Below are 21,418 nucleotides of genomic sequence, written 5' to 3'. Positions count from 1 at the left end.
TGTAGTCACTTAAAGAAAAGCTAAGTGACAGGATGACTCAGTTTATTACATTAAGGTCGTCTTCCTTATAGCACACAAGCTGTCTGAGAGCAGGAATCATTAAACACAAAGTGGGTCAAGCTTTAGATAGCAGATGGCTTGAGGCACCTTATTAACCTTGAGCAATCTTCGTAACTTATCACGTGAGCATCGCATATTCATATCAGCCCATAGACATGCCTTATATTCATGTCAAGCGTCAGCAAAAGTCACACCTCTCAATAAATCCATTCTGAGAGGTAACTTAATAATTATGGGAGGGTGGCTGGTGATTAATTAATTCCAGCATGACTGGATTTTTTGTTATTTTTTCCACCCCTTACAATGTTTTTATCATGGCATATATTGCTTTTATTTCTTTATCTCAATGGTTTTGCAAATATACATTTTTAGATGAGCACTGTCTAAATATTACTGGTTACTCCCAGTAAAGAAGTTATAAACTGTAAAAACCTTAAAAATAAACAGTGACCAGAACGTCTGTCAAAATGCAAAAATTTGTAGCCTGGTTTTACTGTTTCACCAAATGCACCTTGCAACATGTCTTATCCACAGAATTAATCAGCTCAATATGTATGAAAAAACTGATGTGTATTACTTTCACAAACAACCTCAAAGGAGAGGAAACATAAAACAAATGAGCAAAACAAGCTGAGACTGGTAATCGAAACAGACTGCAAATGAATAATGACATTTCCAACACTCCCACAGTGGGGTACATGAGGCGGGGTGGATACTAAATATAGATCATTTATAATGAATTCTAAAAATTGTACAAAACTTGTTGTAAGCCAGTAAGATCAAAACTACTGCTCACATGGAAAAACTTACCATGACCTCCTTTTTTTTTTTTTTTTTTTTTTTTTTTTTACATTTTTTTCACTGGGCCAAATTCAGTTCAATCACATGTTTTGCGTTTCAACAGCAGGTTCATTGCTGTAACTTTCCTGCCGTGGCTTTTTATTACCGTTCTGCTTCCCTCGTCGTCTTCATCTCATCTAATCATCTTCAGCCCTTTTTTTTCTCGCTCTATCATTTTCACGCCACATTGCTCCCAGTCAGGGTGACTGGCCGCCAATTGCGTCTGTCCATCTCTCCACCCTTAATATTTTGTTCACTCTCTCTCTCCGTCTGTCCGTTCTTTGCCTCGCTGCTTTTCTATTTTCTGTCACTGTGGGTCTCCTCTCCATCTCTCCACTTTTTCATCCTGTGTCAGTTCATAAACAACCTACCCTGCCTCGTTCTTTCTTCTCTCCATCTTTATTTCCCCCCTCATCCCTCTCTTTATACCCCTTTACCTTCTCTCTCTCTTTCTCTTTCATCTCTAGGTTTTGCTCTGTTGTCAACATATATTTTCTTCTGTTGTCAGGGAGCTGGTTTCCGTGGCGACATTTCAGTCAGTCTGTCCTGACTAACAAGTCTTGTCATCATCATTTCCTCTTCACTTACTCTTCCAACACCAGTCCATCATTCCCCCAAAACCTCTTTAATGTCTGTTCTTACCGAGGCAAACGTCTGACTCTGTCACTCTCTTTTTTTTTGTTTGTGCTTCCCCAACTCTTTACGTCCCACACGTCCCTCTCTCACTCTTTTCTTTTCTCCTATACCCATTAGTCATCAAAGAAAGGATGACTGATTACCCATTCTGTTTTTAAAGGTCCCATGTGTATATCACTGTCAAACATAATTAAACACAATGTAAACAAAGGAGACCTCAGAAAAGACGACTGGTAGCCCCTGTCACACGCTATAGTATTATCTGTGCTAAATATGAAACCGTGTACCCTCCTGCTGCAAAATGGATGTTGCTTTCTCCAGTCAATGTTTTCTCTTTCTATTTGTCGAAGAGGAAAACATCTTGGAATTTTTGGAAGATATATTTTCATGAACCTTTCATTCCCTCCACCACCTGCCACAGGCTGGGAGAGCTTCAGCTCCGTTTGCTCTGGAAGAACAGCGCCCTCTTCCTGTTTTGTGCCATTAAGCAGGTTTTCGGACAATTCCAACTTTCTGATACCAGACAGCAGCCACCAGGGCTGAGTGTTGAAGCCAGTGCACGGGTGCCTCCAAGAGCAGTTCTTCCTAATGGACACCAGGTGGCACCTACGTTTGCTTCAAAAAAAGAATCTGAATATATAGAAGTCAGCGAGAAAAATACTCTTGATTTTGTTACCTGTACAAACAATAAATAATCAATAAACACACTATGAGGTAATGGTCTCAATTGCTAGTTTCAGGTTTTCCTAAACATTCCTTGATTCTTATTTTAAAAATGTCCCCATCAAAAAGGCTAAATTAAAAAATATATATATATATATAATATAAATTGGAATATGTTTTTAAGGCGTGGTTATCTTTTGATTGACAGGTCATTGTCTGGAGCCACAATGAGAAGGTCCACTACATCGTCTAGCTAGAAGTCCCATCGTAGGCACATGTGTAGCCACAGCAGTCTGTTCAGCATTCAGCTGCTCTGACAGACCTGCTAAAGATACTGCTGTACATTTTTTTTCAGTGAGTTTGCTTTTTTTGTAGCAAGCTTTTAGGTAGCTCAGATTAGACTAATATTCGCACTGCTAATTTTAAAGTCCTCTCCACTCAAAAATGTGTTTTTCTTATATTTCTGTCCCCTAAAATGTGTGATCTTGACTCTACTGACTTGTATCTGCTTGTGCTTTGTCACTAGAGAGGTGTTTTCACACTCCTCTACTGAAGGCCCCTGATGTCTGAGTGTCAGACTGACCCTGGGCCAGCTGGATTTGCTGCATCACAAATCCAGCAGCCAAGCAGCCATCAGCTGACGGGGCGCTGCTTTGCGTGCGGTCAGAGTGCTGCTGCTGGACTGCTGCCCCTGTTCTTGTTCCTGTTCTTGCTGCTTCACATGAACAATACTGGTGTAACTAAGAGATTTGCTGAGGAAAATATGTTTTCTGGATTAGATTATGACACATGGCACACTGTTCACGACTGTTGTCAGACAGGCCGGTGTGCCAGCAGGCAGGGACTATTTGCATATTCATAATTCTGCGCATTTATAATGAGGGCAAAGTTTAGAGTTATACTTACGGCACTAAGGATGTCTTTTCATGGGAAAAAAAAACTCCAAAACATGAAATACTGGTGAACAGAGATTATTTTTAGGGGCTTTATAGGAGCTTAATAAATGACTGGAGGGAAGGTTTACTTGACCTCTTACAGCTTGCTTGTTGGCTAACAGCAGCATTTGTTACCAAGTGGTTCCCTCTCAAGTCGCCCCTGTCATTTAAATGGGTTTTCCACAAGTTGTCGGACTCAGAGATATTACAAGATTTGAACACCTGTTAAAGTCAGGGCTTCAAAAAGTCCATTCAGAAACCAATGGGCACCATTAGTTTGATACAGCCAGTGGTGCATATTCACAGTGGGGGTTATCCTGTGTGGCCCCTGTCTGCCTCTGCAGCTCCACTCCAGCAAACGGAGAGTTTTTCACTCAAGGCAAACTTTCCATTAGCTTTTGAGACAGGAGAAAGTGTTTCTCCGTCCCCAGCTCTCTGATGTCCATCATTACCATGGCAGACGTGTCTGTCTCATTCGTTTTCTTTCTTTACAGATCCATTTCTCTTTTCCTCCCTCTCTGATGTCCTTCATTACTACAGCAAGCACATCTCTACGTCCCTCCTTGGTTTTCAATGATATTCTGCCAGTGCTGGAGTGGTAAATGACTCTGAAGTCTAGTCCACTTCTACCATGCGGCAGACCAACTTTTACATTTACATTTTAGCCATTAGGTTGTCCTTGGTTGTCCTTCGTGTCAGAGGAAGCCTTTTTCTGCAATTTACCAGTTAAACTTGGAAGTTGTTCTGGAACCATAGTCTGAAGCAGTGGGGGAACAGGAAGTTGGTCGATGGTCAGTGACTTCCTGTGTTGCTTTATGGCACTTTTCCCCGTGCAGTGATGAGTCTTTGACGCAGGATCTCCTCAGAGTTGGCAGAGACCTGGCGGACTGTGGCTCCCCAGCGTGTCCGGTCTCTGGCAGACTCCTCCAGCTCCTCTGGGCTGATAATAGAGGTTGACTCTGACTTGGAGTCTTTGTGCCATTTCTTTGCTCAGCCTTGTTCAGGCTGCAGGCAAATCAGATTTGTTTGCAGACTGTCTGCACTGTTATTAGCAAGTGATCGGATTGGATTTGTGTCTCCGGACATTGCCAACGTATCTGCACAGGTTGCCATGGTAACAATGTTAGGTGTCACTAAGGGCCTACTCACATTAGGCCCAGTTGCTCTGTAACGTGCTGAAGCATAAACACTCCCCCTTCCCCAGTCCCCTGCTGGCCTGCACTCACATCACCCAAAGCCCAACCGCACTCAAGTGCGATACGACACATGCATGGCCCAGTGTCATAATAAATTGACTTTTTTCATACATGGTTGCAGCAGCACAATGGACAACGACACAGACAACATGGTTGATTATTGATTGTGCAAGGCGACGATTCGCAGTTAATCACGCTGCACGCATAAAACGATTTTTGCGGAGGCAGAAGGAAACACGGGAGGGACGGTTGCATGATTTACGTCATACCCACGTTCGCGCACTGCGTGCGTGACCATGCATGTGCTCGTGCATGAATGCCCGTACCGTGCCGAAGCACACCCCCTCCAACCGTGCCAGAGCTGAGGAAGTGTACTGTACTGAAGCACGGAACGGAGCGCTTACACTAGTCAAATAATCTGGGTTTTAGGGTCAAACGTGCTTGGGCACGGTACGAACAGGGTAATGTGAGTAGCCCCTAACTTCATACACTATTCACAAAAAGTTAGGGATATTTGGCTTTCGGGTGAAATTTATGGAAAATATAAAAAGTTCACGCTACAGTGATATTATATCATGAAAGTAGGGCATTTAAGTAGAAGCATACACTGGTGATTTCCTCATCTCAAACAATTTCTTGAAACAAAAGCCAACAACAGTGGTGGATATACCACAACAAAAAATGTCAATGTCTCAATAACTTGTCATGTGCCCTTGAGCATCAATTACAGCTTGACAACGACGTCTCATGCTGTTCACAAGTCGACTTACTGTCTGCTGAGGCATGGCATCCCAATCTTCTTGAAGGGCGGCCCTCAGGACATTGAGGTTCTGGGGTACAGAGCTCCAAGCCTCTACACGGCGACTCAGCTGATCCCATAGGTTTTCTATGGGATTCAGGTCTGAGAAAGTGCAGGCCACTCCATTTGAGGTACCCCAGTCTCCAGCAGCCATTCCCTAATGATACAACCTCGATGAGCTGGAGCATCAAACACCTGATGTGAATTTTGCCGTTAAACTCCTTGTTAGAGAACAGCAACTTGTGCAAAAAGTACTGAAACATTGAACAGTTGGACATGTGCATTCAAAAGTTTACAGAAGGTCACATTAAGTTCACCTGTAAAGGTTATAATGCATTTTAGGTTCATCCTGAAATTTCACCCGAAAGCCAAATATCCCTAACTTTTTGTGAGTAGTGAATGTTGGTGACGTAAATCTCCTACGTGGAAGCAGGAGAAATGTACAGAGGCCTCGCCCCAAAGTGCCAGCAGACAGATTATTGAAATGTCTGTTGTTCTGTGTGTTGTCCTCCATGCGGCTCTGCTAGTAGCAGCATGGATTATATCTCTGTCACTCTCAATTTGACGTTGTCGTTGTGTCGCATTGTGAGTGGCATGATGGACAGTTTGAAATATGATTTGAGCAGCCAGAGCGCCCGGACTGAGATGCGTCTGTAGAAATCTGGTTGGAATCACATGTCAATCCACCTCCAAATGTGGTTCGGATCTGATTTGCAAAAACTGTGTTTCATGTGTTTTTTGCTACCCAGACTTTCTAAAATCAATCTGGATACAATCTGGATATGCCAAAAAAATGGATTTGGGCTGGCAGTCTGAACAAAGCCATGCAGCAGGCGTCTGGGCAAAACTGGCTGGGGCTAATATGGGACATTCCAGTTACGGGACAGTCCCCCTTTACCCACAAAGCCACACTGCTGCCTTTACATCTGCAGTATCAGCATGAATAAAACCCAGCCATAGTTTTGGAATAAGAATGATACTGCAGTGTATGTGTCTATTTCAAGTTACGCACATCAGTGTGATGCATCATATGTGCTGTTTGTATCATTAAGACTGATAGGCAAAGCTATTTCACAAATAAAAAGGTGTGTGTCAACTAGGTTACATGAGTTCATCACCATCCACTAAACCCGTTTTCAATCTCTCATTTCCCCAGACTCTGACACTCTCTTATTTCTTCATTTCTGCTTCTTTGCAGCCTCTCTCTCTCCTTCTCGCCGTGATTTACACCACATTTACACCAACAGATGATCAGCCGCAGAGAGACATTGCATTACATTCATTCCCGTGAAAAGAGAGCTGTGAAAATGACTGTCATTTTCTGCAATCTAACACTGAATCATCTGGCACTGACAGTCTTTGCCAGAAAATGCTGACAAGTGGTTCACTTTCAGTGGAATTGGAAGACTGAGCGGCAACAGAAACCTTCGCTTTGCAGCTCGGCAGTGCCATGAAACGGAATGTTTTCATCAGCATTCCCTCAAAAATGCGTGCACATGGAAAACAAACAAGTTAAACTGATTGACGCAGGAAAGACTTTATTTTAAGATGACGATTCAGTCTTACCACTCAGAAATGTGTGCTTGTCAACATTTTAGATCCCCGCTTGCACTTTTATGCAAAGAAAATCAGACGGTGACATTCAACATCCTGTAAATTCAGTTTTCCAGTGCCTGTCAAACAGGAAGAAATATCCACTTCACATAGTTTACTCCAGAACACTTGGATTCAAAAATGCAATATATCAAAAAAAAAAAAAAAATGCAAAAAGGCACGTTTCCTTCATCTTAAAGGATGTAGAAACTTGGCCATTGATAAAAATAAACCTATGGTGACTTTCTCTTTGGAAAACATTGTAATACCTTTATTTATTTGGTTACTGCATATTGCAAATTTAAAAATAGCTGCTTAAAAGAAGCAGAAATATGAAGACATGAATTAGCTGAAGTTTGTCACATCAGAACTGAAGTACAGGATCTAAAGGCATCCAAAGACTGTGGATGCCTGCTGTGAAAGAACAATTTCTTTTTAAAGTTGGCTCAGTCAGTCAGTCAGTCAGTTTGTTATAGGATATTACAGGATATTTCATTTGGACAGTCTTCATATTAAGTGTTACTCTGCCCCACACACACAGCTCCTCTTCCTCTGGCTATAATTAATGTGCAGCATCGCCATAGAGGACACGGATCTCCCCCTTCTCCCCTCTGCCGTCCTCTCTCATTAACCTCTCCTTTCTTTCTTTCTTTCTTTCTTTCTTTCTTTCTTTCTTTCTTCCTTCCTCCTCCCTCTGTCGTCCGTCTCACTTCTAAATCACCTCTCTGTTCTTCCCTCAGCCACAGGTGCTTCATTCCCAGTCGTAGCTCTGCTCCTTAGCATTTTCAGAGCCAAAGTGCCACATTTCTTCATCATCATCATCATCATCATCATCTTTCTCTTTGTCCTGTTTGCTTTCTATCATCCATGTTATTGCCCATTTTATTGTTTGTGTTCAGCTGGTGGGTTTTTTACTATGAATTGGCTTGCAGAAGATTTTCTCCATCTTTTCTTCCTAATATGTTTTTTTTTTTTTTACTCAGTAACACTCAGCTGGGCTTGTTAGTCAGGACTGTTGGGCTTTTCAGCATGCTGTTTGGCATCTTGTTTTGTCTCCTTGTATTTTATTTTGTCTGCATAAGCCCCCGGTATTCATTACTTATTTGCACTCATCATTTTGTTTGGCGGTTTCTGTGTGTGAGGCTTTAGTCTTATGTGGATTCATGAAGAGCCCCTCCTGAGCGCTGGTCCAGATTCAAACAGAAAATTCATGAGGCTGGGTTTGAGGAGACTAATATTATCATTCATGTCATTCATGAAGGAGAGATGGGAAGTCCAACTTGTCAACTTGTCTTAACAAGAGGCATTTTCAGTCCTGCGTTTCCAGCCAGGGGCGATGCTAATAGAAGCACACACACGGCTTCATATTCATTTTCAGCCCAGAGCAGAAATCTTCACCGCGAGGATGAATTCAGCTCTGCTTGGGAGCCGGCGCTGAAATGTTTCCCTGTGGGGAGAAGTGATTTCCCCGCGGCGAGAAATGTAACATGGAAACAACAAGGTCAAGCTCAGCCTATGTTGGCAGCATTTGGAGGAGCCAATTGCAACAGCTGACATCAGCAAACAGCCACTATTCTACTGGGATAGTAATATTATCTGGAAAAATAAAATGCCAGCTTCTATGTGCCAGAAATTATATTCATGAGAACATTAAAAACAAATAAACAAGAAGAGTTTTGTGTCTTTTCTGTTGAGCTGATGTTGGGGAAAAACATCAATACAGCATTTAAACCCAGCTTTTTACCACCAACATACACCGCAGTCATGTTGGTATGGTTACACTGTCCCTGGTGATCTAGATAATATATTTGACAAATTCTTTAAAAAGGAGTGTCTCTTCAACTCGGGGTTAAAATAGCAAGTGTGAAAACACCCCCTCCGACCCCGGGGTGAGGGTAACCACCAAAGCAGATGTGAAAAGGAGCGGGGGTGAGGTTGAGGGTAAGTGGCTCGGAGGTGACGAGGCTGCATGTGAAAAGTGTCAAGACTGCCAGAGACTCATCGAGACTGTCCAGGGCTTCTGTGCAGGTGATTTTAGTCTTCTCTGTAAGTGGGAGAAATCGTGTTGAGGTAGAAAATCAGTCTGTTCACGAGCAGTAAAGACAAGGAGAGAGGAAGGCCGTGGTGGCTCAGCTGGTAGAGCGCGTACCGCCTCTCAAGGCTGAGTCCTTACTGCAGCCACCCGGCTTCCATTCTGAGCCAGGCCCTTCACTGCATGTCGCCCTCTACTGGCACTGTCAAATAAAGCTGCTGCAAAATACTGGAAAAAAACAGGGATCATTTTTGACCCACTTATGTTTCTTATGTATCAAGGGGTTAAAATAAGTAAATAAATAAATAAATATTATGATTAGAAAGAGGACGTGAACGTTGCTCCATGCAGGAAGCTCATGTTTGCAATGTTTGCAATGTGGCTGCATATGCATGGTCATGCACGCAGTGCGCGAACATGGATATGACGTAAATCATGTGACCGTCCCTCCCCGTTTCCTCCTGCCTCTGCAAAAATCGTTTTCTGCGTGCAGCGTGATTAACTGTGAATCGCCACCTCGTGCAATCAATAATCAACCATGTTGTCTGTGTCGTTGTCCGTTGTGCTGCTGCAACCATGTATAAAAAAAAGTCGATTTATTATGACACTGGGCCATGCGTGTGTCGTATCACACTTGACCGCGGTTGGGCTGTGGCGGGTGCATTTATCCAAAACGGCTTCAAGTACAAACAAGAGCAGCGAGGGCTGTGCCTGTCGGACTCGTCCATAAGGCCAGACAAAAAAAAATTCTGGGTTCCGGTTCCCGACCGAGTGTCCCATTTAACCCCCGAGTCAGGTTATTTTATTGGCCTCTGTGTAAAAATAAAATTAAAAAATAAAATAAAGGCACTATGGGACCGAGTGTGATCTTGTTGGCGTTGGTCAAAAGTTAAGCAGGGCTTTTATTTTGATGTATGTTGCACTTGCCTTATTTGTGATGTTCTCGCGTAACTTCGGAAAATAACTTCATGGAATCACACGCCACCAACAGCACTGGCTGGAAAGAATGGACTTCCGCACGGTGTAAAATAAAATAAAATCCCTACCTACCCATCCTTCCCATGAATAAATAAAATAAAATAAATCCCCCCTACCCATCCTTAAAATGCCAAATGAAATAAAAAATAAAATAAAATAAATCCCCTACCTATTCATGCCCTTAAATGACAAGGAACCGGAACCCAAAGTATTTTGTTGTTTGGCCTAAAAATGTTTAGTTGTTGTTTCGTTTTGAGAACCTTTCCCCCCATCAGGGGTCTGATAATGACTGTTTCATTGGAATTTATTGAAGCCGGCGGTGTGGAACTTTCTGCTTCAGTATGACGTGTCTCTTTGCTGTGGCAGTGAATTAAATGCTGCTTGGAAAGCACCTTTCTGGGACGCTTTAAATCTTCACGTCTAAAGAAACACAGGAGGAAATAAATGTGAGAGGGTCATGAAGGTAATTAGCCATGCTGTAATTTCAATTACACACCTCCAACAGAAACTGGGAAGTGTGTCTGATTGAAAATGCATCGCTCCAGGCCAGCCGCAGGTGCCCCAGTGTGGTAATGTGGCCCGCTCTGTAATGTCTGCAATAAAGCAAAATGCAGCAAGTTTTATTAGAGGGTGACACGTTTCATCATCATTGTTTGAACTCTGAATGAAGTAAACATTTCTTTATCTGTAGAAGTTCAGCATCGTAGCTTTAACCTTAGCAGGGTTAGTGCTCTAACTAACTGAGCCACAGCATCTGTCTCCTGTTCCTCTTTACTCTCTCTTGTATGTCTCTCTCTCTCTCTCTCTCTCTCACTGTCTCTCTCTGTCTCTCTCTCTGCCCCCACCGTGGCCTGAATTATTGATCTCACTTCCTGTTTCCTGCATCCTGCTCCCCTCTGCTGTGATTTACATGGCAGACAGCCCCCATCAGAAACAACAGGGAAGGACGCTACTGTTTGTGCGGCTCCATACAGTGTGTGTGTGTGTGTGTGTGTGTGTGTGTGCATCTAGAGGTCTGCTGAGGCCAACACTCAGTAAATCGATAACAAGGACAGTCTGTTGTGGAGCAGCTATGGGTGTTACATTACCTATTGATGAAGTGCTTTTCTTTGTGTGTGTAGAGAAGAGAGAGAGAGTGTGTGTGTGTGTGGGCAGGCACATGCTTCCCGCATATGTGCGTGTGCAATATTGTGTATGTACTCATGCATACATGTCTGTTATATGATTAATATTTTACACTCCACTTTTTATTGACAGCAGAAGTACAAAATACAGCATGTCTCACAATCCTGTTGTGTGTGTGTGTGTGTGTGTGTGCACGTGCGTGCGTGCAGTCAGACTCTTCAGGTGCGGATCATTGATGATGAAGAATATGAAAAACATGAAAACTTCTACATCGTGCTGGAGGAACCTCGCTGGCTCAAGAGAGGAATATCAGGTGTGTATTTTGTTTTTTCTTTCAATTATTTATCCAGTGAAGGATTTGCGGAGTAAGCACACTCTTACAGCCTAACGTTAGCACTCTTGCGCAAAGGCACCTCGGCAGCCGCGTCACCTTCATAATCCAAGATGACACATTATTGATCTCCAAGGGGACGTGAAGTCTTTGGACATGCAAAAGTAATAAGACTCAGCAGGTGAAACCAAATTAAATGTGAGCTCATGAATATAAGCAGAAACAAGTAAACAAGCTGTGTCCCTCATGAATGATGCAGGCATCTCATGAGCCAGTCAGCTTTAAAAAATGCACCATCATTCCACATATTTTCACACCTGGACAGTCTCATATATTTTCAAGGGTCAGAAAGTTTGTTCTTTGTTTCTCCGAGCTACATTATATCTCATCCCATCACTTTTGCTCCTGCAATGCTTTGATTTCGCCACAGGGATCAATAAAGCTCCATCTTATCTTTGTCACACAGACAGACACACACACACACACACACACACACACACACACTTTCAGAGTCCCATCTATCCATTTCTACAAAAAGCCACAAATTGAGGCTGCTTCAGTTTGAACTGTGGAGAGAGGAGGAAAATCTTACCAAGATTATTTGTCTTATTTCAAGTCAAAAATGTCTTATTCCTAGTCAAAATATCTCATTACACTTAAAATAAGACATGATCACCTCAGAAGTAACTTGTTTTTAGACAATTGTCTCTTGTTTCAAGTGAAAATTTGCTTGAAACAAGTGAAAATTTGCTTGTTTCATTGGCAAAATTTGTTTCTTTGTTTCTGCAAATTTTGCCAATGAAACAAGCAAATTTTCACTTGTATCAAGTGAATTTTCACTTGAAACAAGTGAAAACTGTCTAAAAACAAGTGACTTCTGAGGTGATCATGTCTTATTTTAAGTGTAATGAGATATTTTGACTGGAAATAAGACATTTTTGACTTGAAATAAGACAAATAATCTTGGTAAGATTTTGTGTTTTTGCAGTGTGCAGGGATAGAGTTGATGTTTTTTCTCTGTTTGTCGCCCACTTTCACAAGATTTTTGTTTTTCCTTGAATGGATCGACAACCTAATGAGCAGTTGCCTCTAGCAGAGAATGTCAGAGGAAATTAGACAAGACACTCACAGACTGAGGCAATCAGTGTGTGTTAATGGTAAATAAGATGACGCACAAGGCTTGGAAAGCGAGAGAGGGAGGTATGCTGAGAGTGTGATGGTGAGAAAAAAACAGAGAGAGAGAGAGAGAGAGAGAGGGAAAGAGTATTGAGCGTGAAAGAAAGAACACAATGCAATAAAATGGCAGGTTTCTAGTGAAGTGAATCCACTCAGTGAGGAGCCACTTTCTAACAGCTCTGCTTCTCTTAATTGTAAGTTAATTGTGAGTGTGGATTTGTGTCTCTCTGTTTGTGTTTACACTGTAACTTTGTCTGGATGGGGCTGCTGAAGTGGGTGTTCATGTATTATTAAAATGTTCTTTTGTTGCCTTGTTGCTGTCACGCTAAATGCCTGCTGCAACTAATCACTGGTTTTCCCCTCTCCCTTCCCCTCTTTTTCCCCTCTCCTCTTTGCAGCTCTGCTCCTCAACCAAGGTAAGAGCCTCTGTTCTTACTCTCAGGGCTTCAGATACCACAAAATAACGTTTTAGCAGATATGGACGCCAAAGGCACGTTGTATAAAGAGGGAGAAAGTTGGAACTAGGGATGCTAACCGGTGGCCGTTTGACCGGTTGTTGACCATTTGAACTTTAACCGAATAATCTTGTCGGTTAATTTTAAGGCCGAACGTGTCGTCGCCGACACAAATGTGCATGTCGTATTGTAAATACCGTAACTTCCGTAAGGTTTGCTCTATCGAAAAAATTCCTACTGTTCCTGAAAGCTAAGAAGTTGCTCATGAACCCACATACAGTTTAATACAGTAAATATGGCGACAGGACGCTCTGCCGGGGTTGGATTACATCATTATGCACAGAGCTCAGCTCGGTAGAGACAGACCGGAGAAGCGAGCCAAGCTTATGGTGATCACGTATAGTTTTGAACAAAGTATGTCATGAAAGTCTGCGGAGTCATAAAACCACCAAGCAGACTCATCGAGGAGTCTGGAGACAATATTTTTCACGAGGACAGAGAGATTTCTTCTACACCACAGTAAGCAGCATGTGTAAATTACATAATGTTTGTAGGATATCATGTAGGCTATGTACAATATTTGACTTCGGAATGAATGGTGTTCCATATTATCTTATGTCTGAATTGGTTTTGGGCCTGCTGAGGGGACATCTGTGGTATAGAACAGACACGGTCACGTTCTTGACTGTCACTAAACTTTACAGAGTCAAATAATATTCTCGGTTAACCAAAATAAACCGATTAATGAGGCCCGGTGGTCGACCAAGAAAATTTTCCATTTTCGCCATCCCTAGTCGGAACAGCATTGGACACAGAGTGAGACCATGTCCAGTTTCTGTGTTGGTGCCTAAACCTAACCTTCTCCTAACCTTAACCAAGTGGTCTGGTTGGATAACCCTAACCATGTGACACTGACGGGTGAGAAAAGCAAGGAGGGCTGGCGTGCCTCATCCTTTGGCATCAGTATCCAACACGAGGGCCATGACAAAGCATCAGTACCTGACGACCGGGGATTGAGAATGTGTTGTTTAAGACAAATTAAGACAAAACAAGTTCCTGCCCAGGCCTGATCTCACCTTTAGGAGATTGTTTGTGACTCCAAACCAAACTTACGCCTAAAGTTTCTGAGAATCTGCTATGAAACAGCTACAAATTTTATCAGTAAGATGTTTAATCAAAGCCTGACCTGTATCCAAGCACTTAAGCAAGAAATTTAAGTCAGACTCAGTCATCCTGCTGGATTTTCAGTTTTCTTGTTGGTCTGAATGAGTTAAGGCCCATCTCCTGTGGTTATTGTTGCTAGGTCGGACAAGGTTATAGATGTACAAATGTTATAGATCAGGGGTTTTCAAATTCTCAAGCTTAGCATTTTGGCAGGGGCACTGCCCCGAGGAATATGTAGCTGCTGTTTGACCCTAAACACATTTGACAGTTGACCTAAGCTAGCTTAATATTGCTGTTTGATTGCATAATATGGCTGGTGCTGTTTGGAATATGAGTTTACCATGAAGGCTTGTGGGTAAAACTTGAAGGCAGCACATGATGAGTACTTGATATGAACATTATGCATTATGGGTGAAGTAGCCCTTTAAGATGTATTCTTTGTAGTTATGGATCTAAGTAATTCTGAATGGATGCAGCTCATTGTCTTCCACATTCAACACCCTTTGGATATATATATATATCTTTAATTTCATTTGCAGTGGTTTTGAATGGATGCAGATTTTTCTTTCACTTGCAGTCCCTGTGCCTCCGTGCACTGCCATGGACAGGGACATTGTTTACGCCGCCGTTCATTGTAATGCCACAGGCTCACATTTCTGACGCCTCCTCTCAATCTTGCTTCAGGGTGCTTGCTAGATATTTGTCTGTTTACATTTGGATCACAGCAAAATTGGCCTCTTACAAATGAGGCTCAGCTAAGGCTCGTTTTGCCTGCCTCCGCTGTGTGCCGAGAGCAGATACATCACAGAGTACGCAGCCTTTCATGGAAAACCAGAGAGAGAGAGCCTGCAATGGCAGTGCTTTATCATCACATTATGTCTGAATATTCAATTTCTTTTTATGACATTTTATGTCTAGTAGGCAGAAGAGGGAGTAAGTTGAAAGTTTGATTTATGTTTTGTCTAAATCTCAAAGTGGGGCTACAACAGAGAGGAGTGTCCCTGCCCAAAGACAAGAGAGGCTGCAGATTAACCCTTTTTTGTTCAGATTAACTTCTGCTAGGAAATCCCAGCTTCTCAGAAAGAGGCAAATCAAAACTTAAAAGCAAAAGCAAAGTAAGACTGTATCCTAAAGCAAGTTTAGCCAAAGCTGGGCTCAACATTGAGCTGAACCTGTTGATGAAAGATTTTTTTTCCACCATTTCCCCCACCACCAACCACAGAGACTAAGATATTTATGTCCAAAGCTTGCTGACAGCATATTTCATCATTTTCAGGTAATGATGTCCTTCACACTTTCAAAAAAAAAAAAAAAAAAAAATCAATTCCCTTTCTGCGAATGGGGTCACCAAAGTGCAACACCACCTAGCGTCACTTTAAACCCAATTTATAATATTTAGAGGCAGACAAAGCATCATTTGGAAACTAAAAGATCAAGGAAGTGCTCTCAGAGCGGGAAGCCCAGCAGAGCACTGACACGTAATGTCTGACCGGCATGTTGAAAGCTATTTCTCATTATCCCCAGCAGCACGTCAGCAGCCTGTCTGTTGGATTCACAGGATGGGAGCTGCTCCCTCTAGAGAGGGCTTTCTGGTGACGGCTGGGAAATGTTGCAGCTAAAATCAAGCACCTCAGAGTGAAGTGAAGCCAGAGGGAACCGACTCCCCACTTCAAACCTCTCGTGAAGCATCAGGCTATTTCAATCAGGAGATAATTATTATAGGAATGAAAGAGAGTGAGAAATGTGAAGTAACATGAAATTTATTTATGAACAAGAATAATGTTCTGGCAGGAAGTAGATCGGCATGGGAGGTGATCCCATGAACTAAGAGCTCCTGTATGTGAAAGAGCTCCCCCACAGAGTCTGGACACCGGTGGTGGTGATGAGAGTGGAGACCTCGATGCTGGGACGTCGTCATCAGAGGGAAACCTCTGATCGGAGGGTTTGATTACAGAGCAGCCAGACAGCCACGGATGAGGTGGTGGAGGGGTGGAGGAGGGTCACAAAAAGCCACGGCCCTGAGATGACAGCTGTTTGACAGTAGAGAGAGAGCACTTTTGAAGTTTGACAGCTTACAAGTGATTGGCTAAAGGCAAGCATGTCAAGCTGTGATTGGTTGAAGGCAGGAACGAGCTGGCGGAGCTCAGACAGTGGGGAGCTGCTCAGGCATGCACAAAGAGACAGTCTTCCTGTCTGAACTTTCACTTAGCTTCATTTAACTTATTTCTTTTAAGAGCACGTGTTCCGACTGCAGGAGAGAAGCCACCTCCCTGAGTGGCTGCCTCTGCGCTGTGGCTGCAGCGAGGAGGCTGTTCTCCCGTCACGTCCTGCTCGCTGCACAGGGACAGCTGCAGTGAATACACGTCTGCCACAGGTTGCTGGGAAAGCAGAGGCATAGACAGTGATGTAATGGCGTGGCTCTCTCGCTCTAGCCTGTGAAAAACAAACTGATTCTTTGGAGGGTCTCAAGTTTAACCAACTTTGAGCTAATGCTAACAGGAGTAAGGGTGTACAGTTGTCCCTCGCTATAACGCGGTTCACCTTTCGCAGCCTTGCAGTTTTGCGGATTTTTTTTAGTGCAATTTTGCATGCTTTTTTTTTTTTTCTTTACAGCGCATTGTGTTCTGCGTCCTTATTGGCTAAGGGAGAACCTGCACATTGTGTTCTGCGTCCTGATTGGCTAAGGGACTGTAGACCATTGTCAATCAATCTCCTCCGTGCCAGGTCTCCTGTACAGTACAGAATGCATTCATTCTATAATACTGGACTTATTTTTCTACGAAGGTTTGAACTTTGAGAGTTTAAACAAGAGAGAAAAGTGAGAAAATGTTAATGCCTGTCTGAGAAAAGTGTATAAAGTGTGTAGTGAGGGGTTTTACAGCCTTAAAACATCTAGAATAATTGTACAAAATAAAGCTGACTACTTCGCGGATTTTGCCTATTGCGGGTTATTTTTAGGACGTAACTCCCGCGATAAATGAGGGACCACTGTATCTATCTATTCATCCATTCATCTGCCACTCTAAAATTTCGATTCCACCCTGCTGAGCTGACAGACTTCAGCTCAGCAGGGTGCTGAGCAAGTGCTGCTGCCGAACCCTCAACATCTACAGAACTCAGTCGTTTCATACACTGCTGCACAGCCAAGGTCTCACAGCCAGACTTGGTGGTAACTTGTGTTAATAAAGTATGACGCCATGCTAAACAGAGGTGATGGTATTTCACATAGGCCACAGTTCAGCTATCAACACATTGTGTCTTCACGTTGTGCTGATGGCGTTTCATCAGAAGGATCATGAAGAGTTCATTAGATCTTTGCTTGAAGACGTAGGGCAGGTTCAGTTCAATTCAGTTTAAATTGAATAGCGTCAAACCATAACAAAAGTTATCTCAAGGCACTTTACAGACACCCAACAGATAGAGGCCAAGTCCATGGACCAGAATCTCCCAAGAGCAGCACAGGGCAACAGTGGCGAGGAAAACCCCTTTTAACAAAAACCTGGAGCAGAACCCGGCTCTGGGTGGGCGGCCATCTGCCACCAGAAGATGGTCTGGTGTTCATTTCTTCGTAAAGAAAAGCAGCTGGGGGACGTGTTTGTCTAGTTCTCTTTTGTAGTTTTGTTCCTAGCTACATGTCTTCATTTACAAATAGCTGTCCATTACCTTTGAACAATCATTACTGCTGTCAAAATTATGTAGTTTTCCTTCACTGATGTGTAATGTAGAACATTTCGATTTGCAACTTTTCAGTAAAATCCAACTTGCAGGACGAGCAGTACACAAGGTAGATTAATTGGCACGCACTTGATTTTGCATATTATTACAGGACCTTGATATACCAGAATAGCGTGCTTACATGTATACAATAAAACAACCTTCACCGTATGACATGAGCACATTCATCTGATGTGACTCCAGTCGCTCTTTGCTGCAAGAAATCTCACTTGAGTTTGCCATGGCATCAGCTCAGAGTCTGAACGGTGGGTTTGAAGACAAGGACGGCGAAGATACCAAGAACTGATTAGGTTGAGGAGAAGCAGGTATACAGCAAGCCAGGAAGAAAGACAAGGTGCAACTATGGGAGCTGAAGTGGGACACACAGGATTGTTCCAGGAAGGAGATTTGATGCGGTGATGGTCTGGCTGTGTAGAGCCGGACCATCTTGTGACAGCTTGTGCTTTCACATGAAGTACACACACTGCTGGGCTGTCATGATTGCAGTGGTGATGTTCCTGTCCAACTTGAAATCCGGTTGGACAGTGGATCCCAGGAATTTGTGTGACCCCACTCTGATAATGGCTGTGTCATGTATCGTCCAGGCAGGGAACAGGGTTGGCCTCTTCCTCCTGAATGATCTCCACAGCTTTTGGGTGATAAGTCCCTATCCTGTTGACTAGTTTTTACCCTCTAACAACACATCCGATTTGATGCTTTGCATGCAAAAAGGTTATTCTACAAAATAACTAGTAACTCCAGCCAACAGATAAATGTAGTGCAATAAAAACAAAACAAAAAAAAAAACACAGGATTTCCCTCTGAAATTGAGTGCATTAAAAGTAAAGTCTCATTTAATGGAAATATTCACGTAAAGAACCTCAAAGCTGTACTGACATACAGTACTGCAGGAATAGTTTCAGGGTGCAACACACAAATCAGGTCACATGTGATGAAGTGTGTGAACAGCAAGTGCAAAAAAAAACAGATATGAATTGAAAATTAAAGGAAGAAAGATTTGAGATACAGTGCAAAGGTAGCTTGTGTGTGTGTGTGTGCTCTTAAGGCAGCTTGAAATAGTGTCAGTGAACACCACAGGGACAACGGCCATATGCTGCCTTGCTCTTACAGTCGTTTCATAATTAGACACTGCTGCCTTTGAAGAGAGGGGGAGGGCTGTAATCTCTGCCTGCTCTTCATGAAGGGCGCACACACAAACACACACACACACACACACACACACACACACACTCCTGAGCAGAAAGGATGCAGTGGAAAATGACACCTAAAGCAGCCATGAAAAAACAGTGCACTCAGAAAGCTTGGCCCGGCCAGCAGCCTCTGAGTGTTTCACAAACAGCCTTTATTTAGTGTCCAGAGACTTTGGACCACTAGAGCACTACACAGAGCTTTCTGGCTCTCTGATTGGCTCCGCTTCTTTGTTCTTTTTTTGTAAGATGACTTGTGGTTGGTGTGGTTGCCTACCTGGTTGGCAGTGGATCAAAAGCATGAGCTGGACCACATGTCAGCATTAATCCTCTCTTCCTGCAGGTTGCAGGTAGCTCTCTCTCTCTCTGTGTCAAACATACAGACGCTGTAAGGCAGACTCACCTGGATAGCATTTCTCATAAGCTCTCTGTGAGCAGTGTAAGTTTCAGCTCAGGCCATTGTGGAAATGGCAGGTATGCAGTATCTGTCGCTGTAGAGGCAGCTTCAGATTGTTTTATTATATCTCAAAGAGACTTGCCAAGTACGCCAAGCCAAGAAAGTACGTGGAAACAAGGAATCCTCAGTTGAGGGAAGTGCAGTCATTTCAACAATACCACAAATATCAAGTTCTTCACCCACCCACACAGCGGTATGAAGTTCCCTGTCAAACAATTTATGAACTGCAATACAGGATCAGTAATAAATATGCAGACGTGCTGCTGTGGAAAGCTATATGTCAGACAAACACAAAACAGGTGTTGCACGGAATTACGTCCGATTCTGAGTCGATTGTCTTGCAGCTTAAATTTATTAATGCGTTCTGTGTTGCTTTGAAGTGTGAGCTTGTCCGAAGACACGTTTAAAAACTGCTCGCCACCTCATTGTAGTCCATTATAGAATTAACTACACAAGCACCAAGAGAAATCTGGGATCAGCTGCACAGGCACAAGGGGGATGTGGGCCTCTCTCGCTTGCTCCAGTCCATCTTCACACTTGCATAGTTGATCCTAAAATGGACCACAACAAGGTGGTGGAGAGCTTTAAATCTGAACAAGTTGACACTTCAAAACACTGTGGAATATGTTATTGACTTTAAGATGCAAGACAATGGGAAAACATGAGCTATATTCATCTTATTTACCATGACAACAGGGGAGGAGCTATCTTTGCTCACTTTGTCTTGGAAGGTTGGGTGAGAGAGAGAAATTGACATGCAACATAGTTCGCAGATTCAAATCAAAGATGATGCAGGGGGACACGGGGTTATTTATCAATTATCAGAGGGGTTGTTAAATCTGAAAAGACTAAGTACTTCTCTGACACCATCCTGGAAAATTGCCATAAACCTCATGTTCTTTTTAACACAATTAACTCTGTCCTAAATACTTCCCAACCCACTCATCAGGAGGCCTCCTCTGAGGCCTGTGAAAAATTTCTTTGTGGACAAGATCGCCACCATTCGAGCAAGCATTTCAACCCCTGCTTTCAACCCCTCTATTGCCGTTGAGTGTGCAACAGTGTTCCCCCATTTTGAGCCAATGTCACTCTCTGCTCTTAAAAACATTGTCGTTCGCTTGAAACCTTCAATCTGTCCCAAAGATATTATCCCACCTCGCCTGTTTAAAGAGGTGTGGGACATTATTGGACCTCACATTCAGGCCATAGTAAATAGCAGCCTTACCTCTGGTAGTGTACCATCCTGTTTCAAATAGGCAGTGGTGCAGCCACTTATTAAAAACCGAATCTTGATACCTCAGTGCTTTCAAACTATCAACTATCGATTTCTACTCCCTTTCATGTCTAAAATTTTAGAAAAAGCAGTTATTTTACAGTTGCAGTCCTTTTTAGATGTGAATGGTATTCTTGAGGTGTTTCAATCTGGTTTTAAAGCATTTCATAGCACAGAATCTGCACTTTTAAGAGTTTTTAATGATCTTTTAATAGCAACTGACTCTGGAGATGCTGCTATTCTCATCCTTTTAGACCTTACAGCTGCGTTTGATACTGTTGATTATAACGTTCTTATCTCACGTCTTAAACACAGCATGGGGATCAAAGGCACTGCCCTAGAGTGGATCAAATCCTATTTGTCAGAGAGGAGTTTCAGAGTCAGCTTTGATCGTTTTACCTCCTCCTCAATATCTCTAACGTGAGGGGTTCCCCAAGGCTCAATTCTTGGGCCAATTCTCTTTTAAACCTTTTAAACTTTAATGAGAGCACAACTGAAGTCATGATACCCTTGACACCCTTATTGCCTCTCAGCTAAATCTAGGCCCCTTAGAACCTTTTGTCAAGCCTGTGGTAAATAACCTTGATGTTAAAATGGACTGTGATTTCAAACTTAATAAACAGATAAATTCTGTCGTCAAATCTGGTTTCTTCCAATTGAGGCTTCTCTCTAAGATTAAGCCATTTATTAAGGATTTTGAAAGGGTTATCCACACGTTCATTACTACTCACCTTAATTACTGTAATGCCGTGTATATTGGCATTTGCCAGGCCTACCTCTCCC

The 21,418-nt window shown here is 42.8% G+C and overlaps 1 protein-coding gene across 2 annotated transcripts in view; it reads left to right on the top strand.

The window, feature by feature from the left end:
• Window positions 1-21,418, top strand: part of slc8a2b (solute carrier family 8 member 2b) — a 283,027-nt gene that overhangs the window by 244,330 nt on the left and 17,279 nt on the right. For both annotated transcript variants that reach the window (XM_030067827.1, XM_030067826.1), the window contains exons 12-13: window positions 11,067-11,170; window positions 12,763-12,780. In XM_030067827.1, coding sequence (XP_029923687.1) covers window positions 11,067-11,170; window positions 12,763-12,780 — 122 coding nt within the window. The remainder of the gene's footprint in view (window positions 1-11,066; window positions 11,171-12,762; window positions 12,781-21,418) is intronic.

The sequence above is a fragment of the Myripristis murdjan genome, chromosome 13 (assembly GCF_902150065.1).
Source record: "Myripristis murdjan chromosome 13, fMyrMur1.1, whole genome shotgun sequence".
Classification (NCBI taxonomy): domain Eukaryota; kingdom Metazoa; phylum Chordata; class Actinopteri; order Holocentriformes; family Holocentridae; genus Myripristis; species Myripristis murdjan.
The sequence above is the reverse complement of the archived record's forward strand: the minus strand, read 5'-3'. Positions and strand labels throughout refer to the sequence as shown.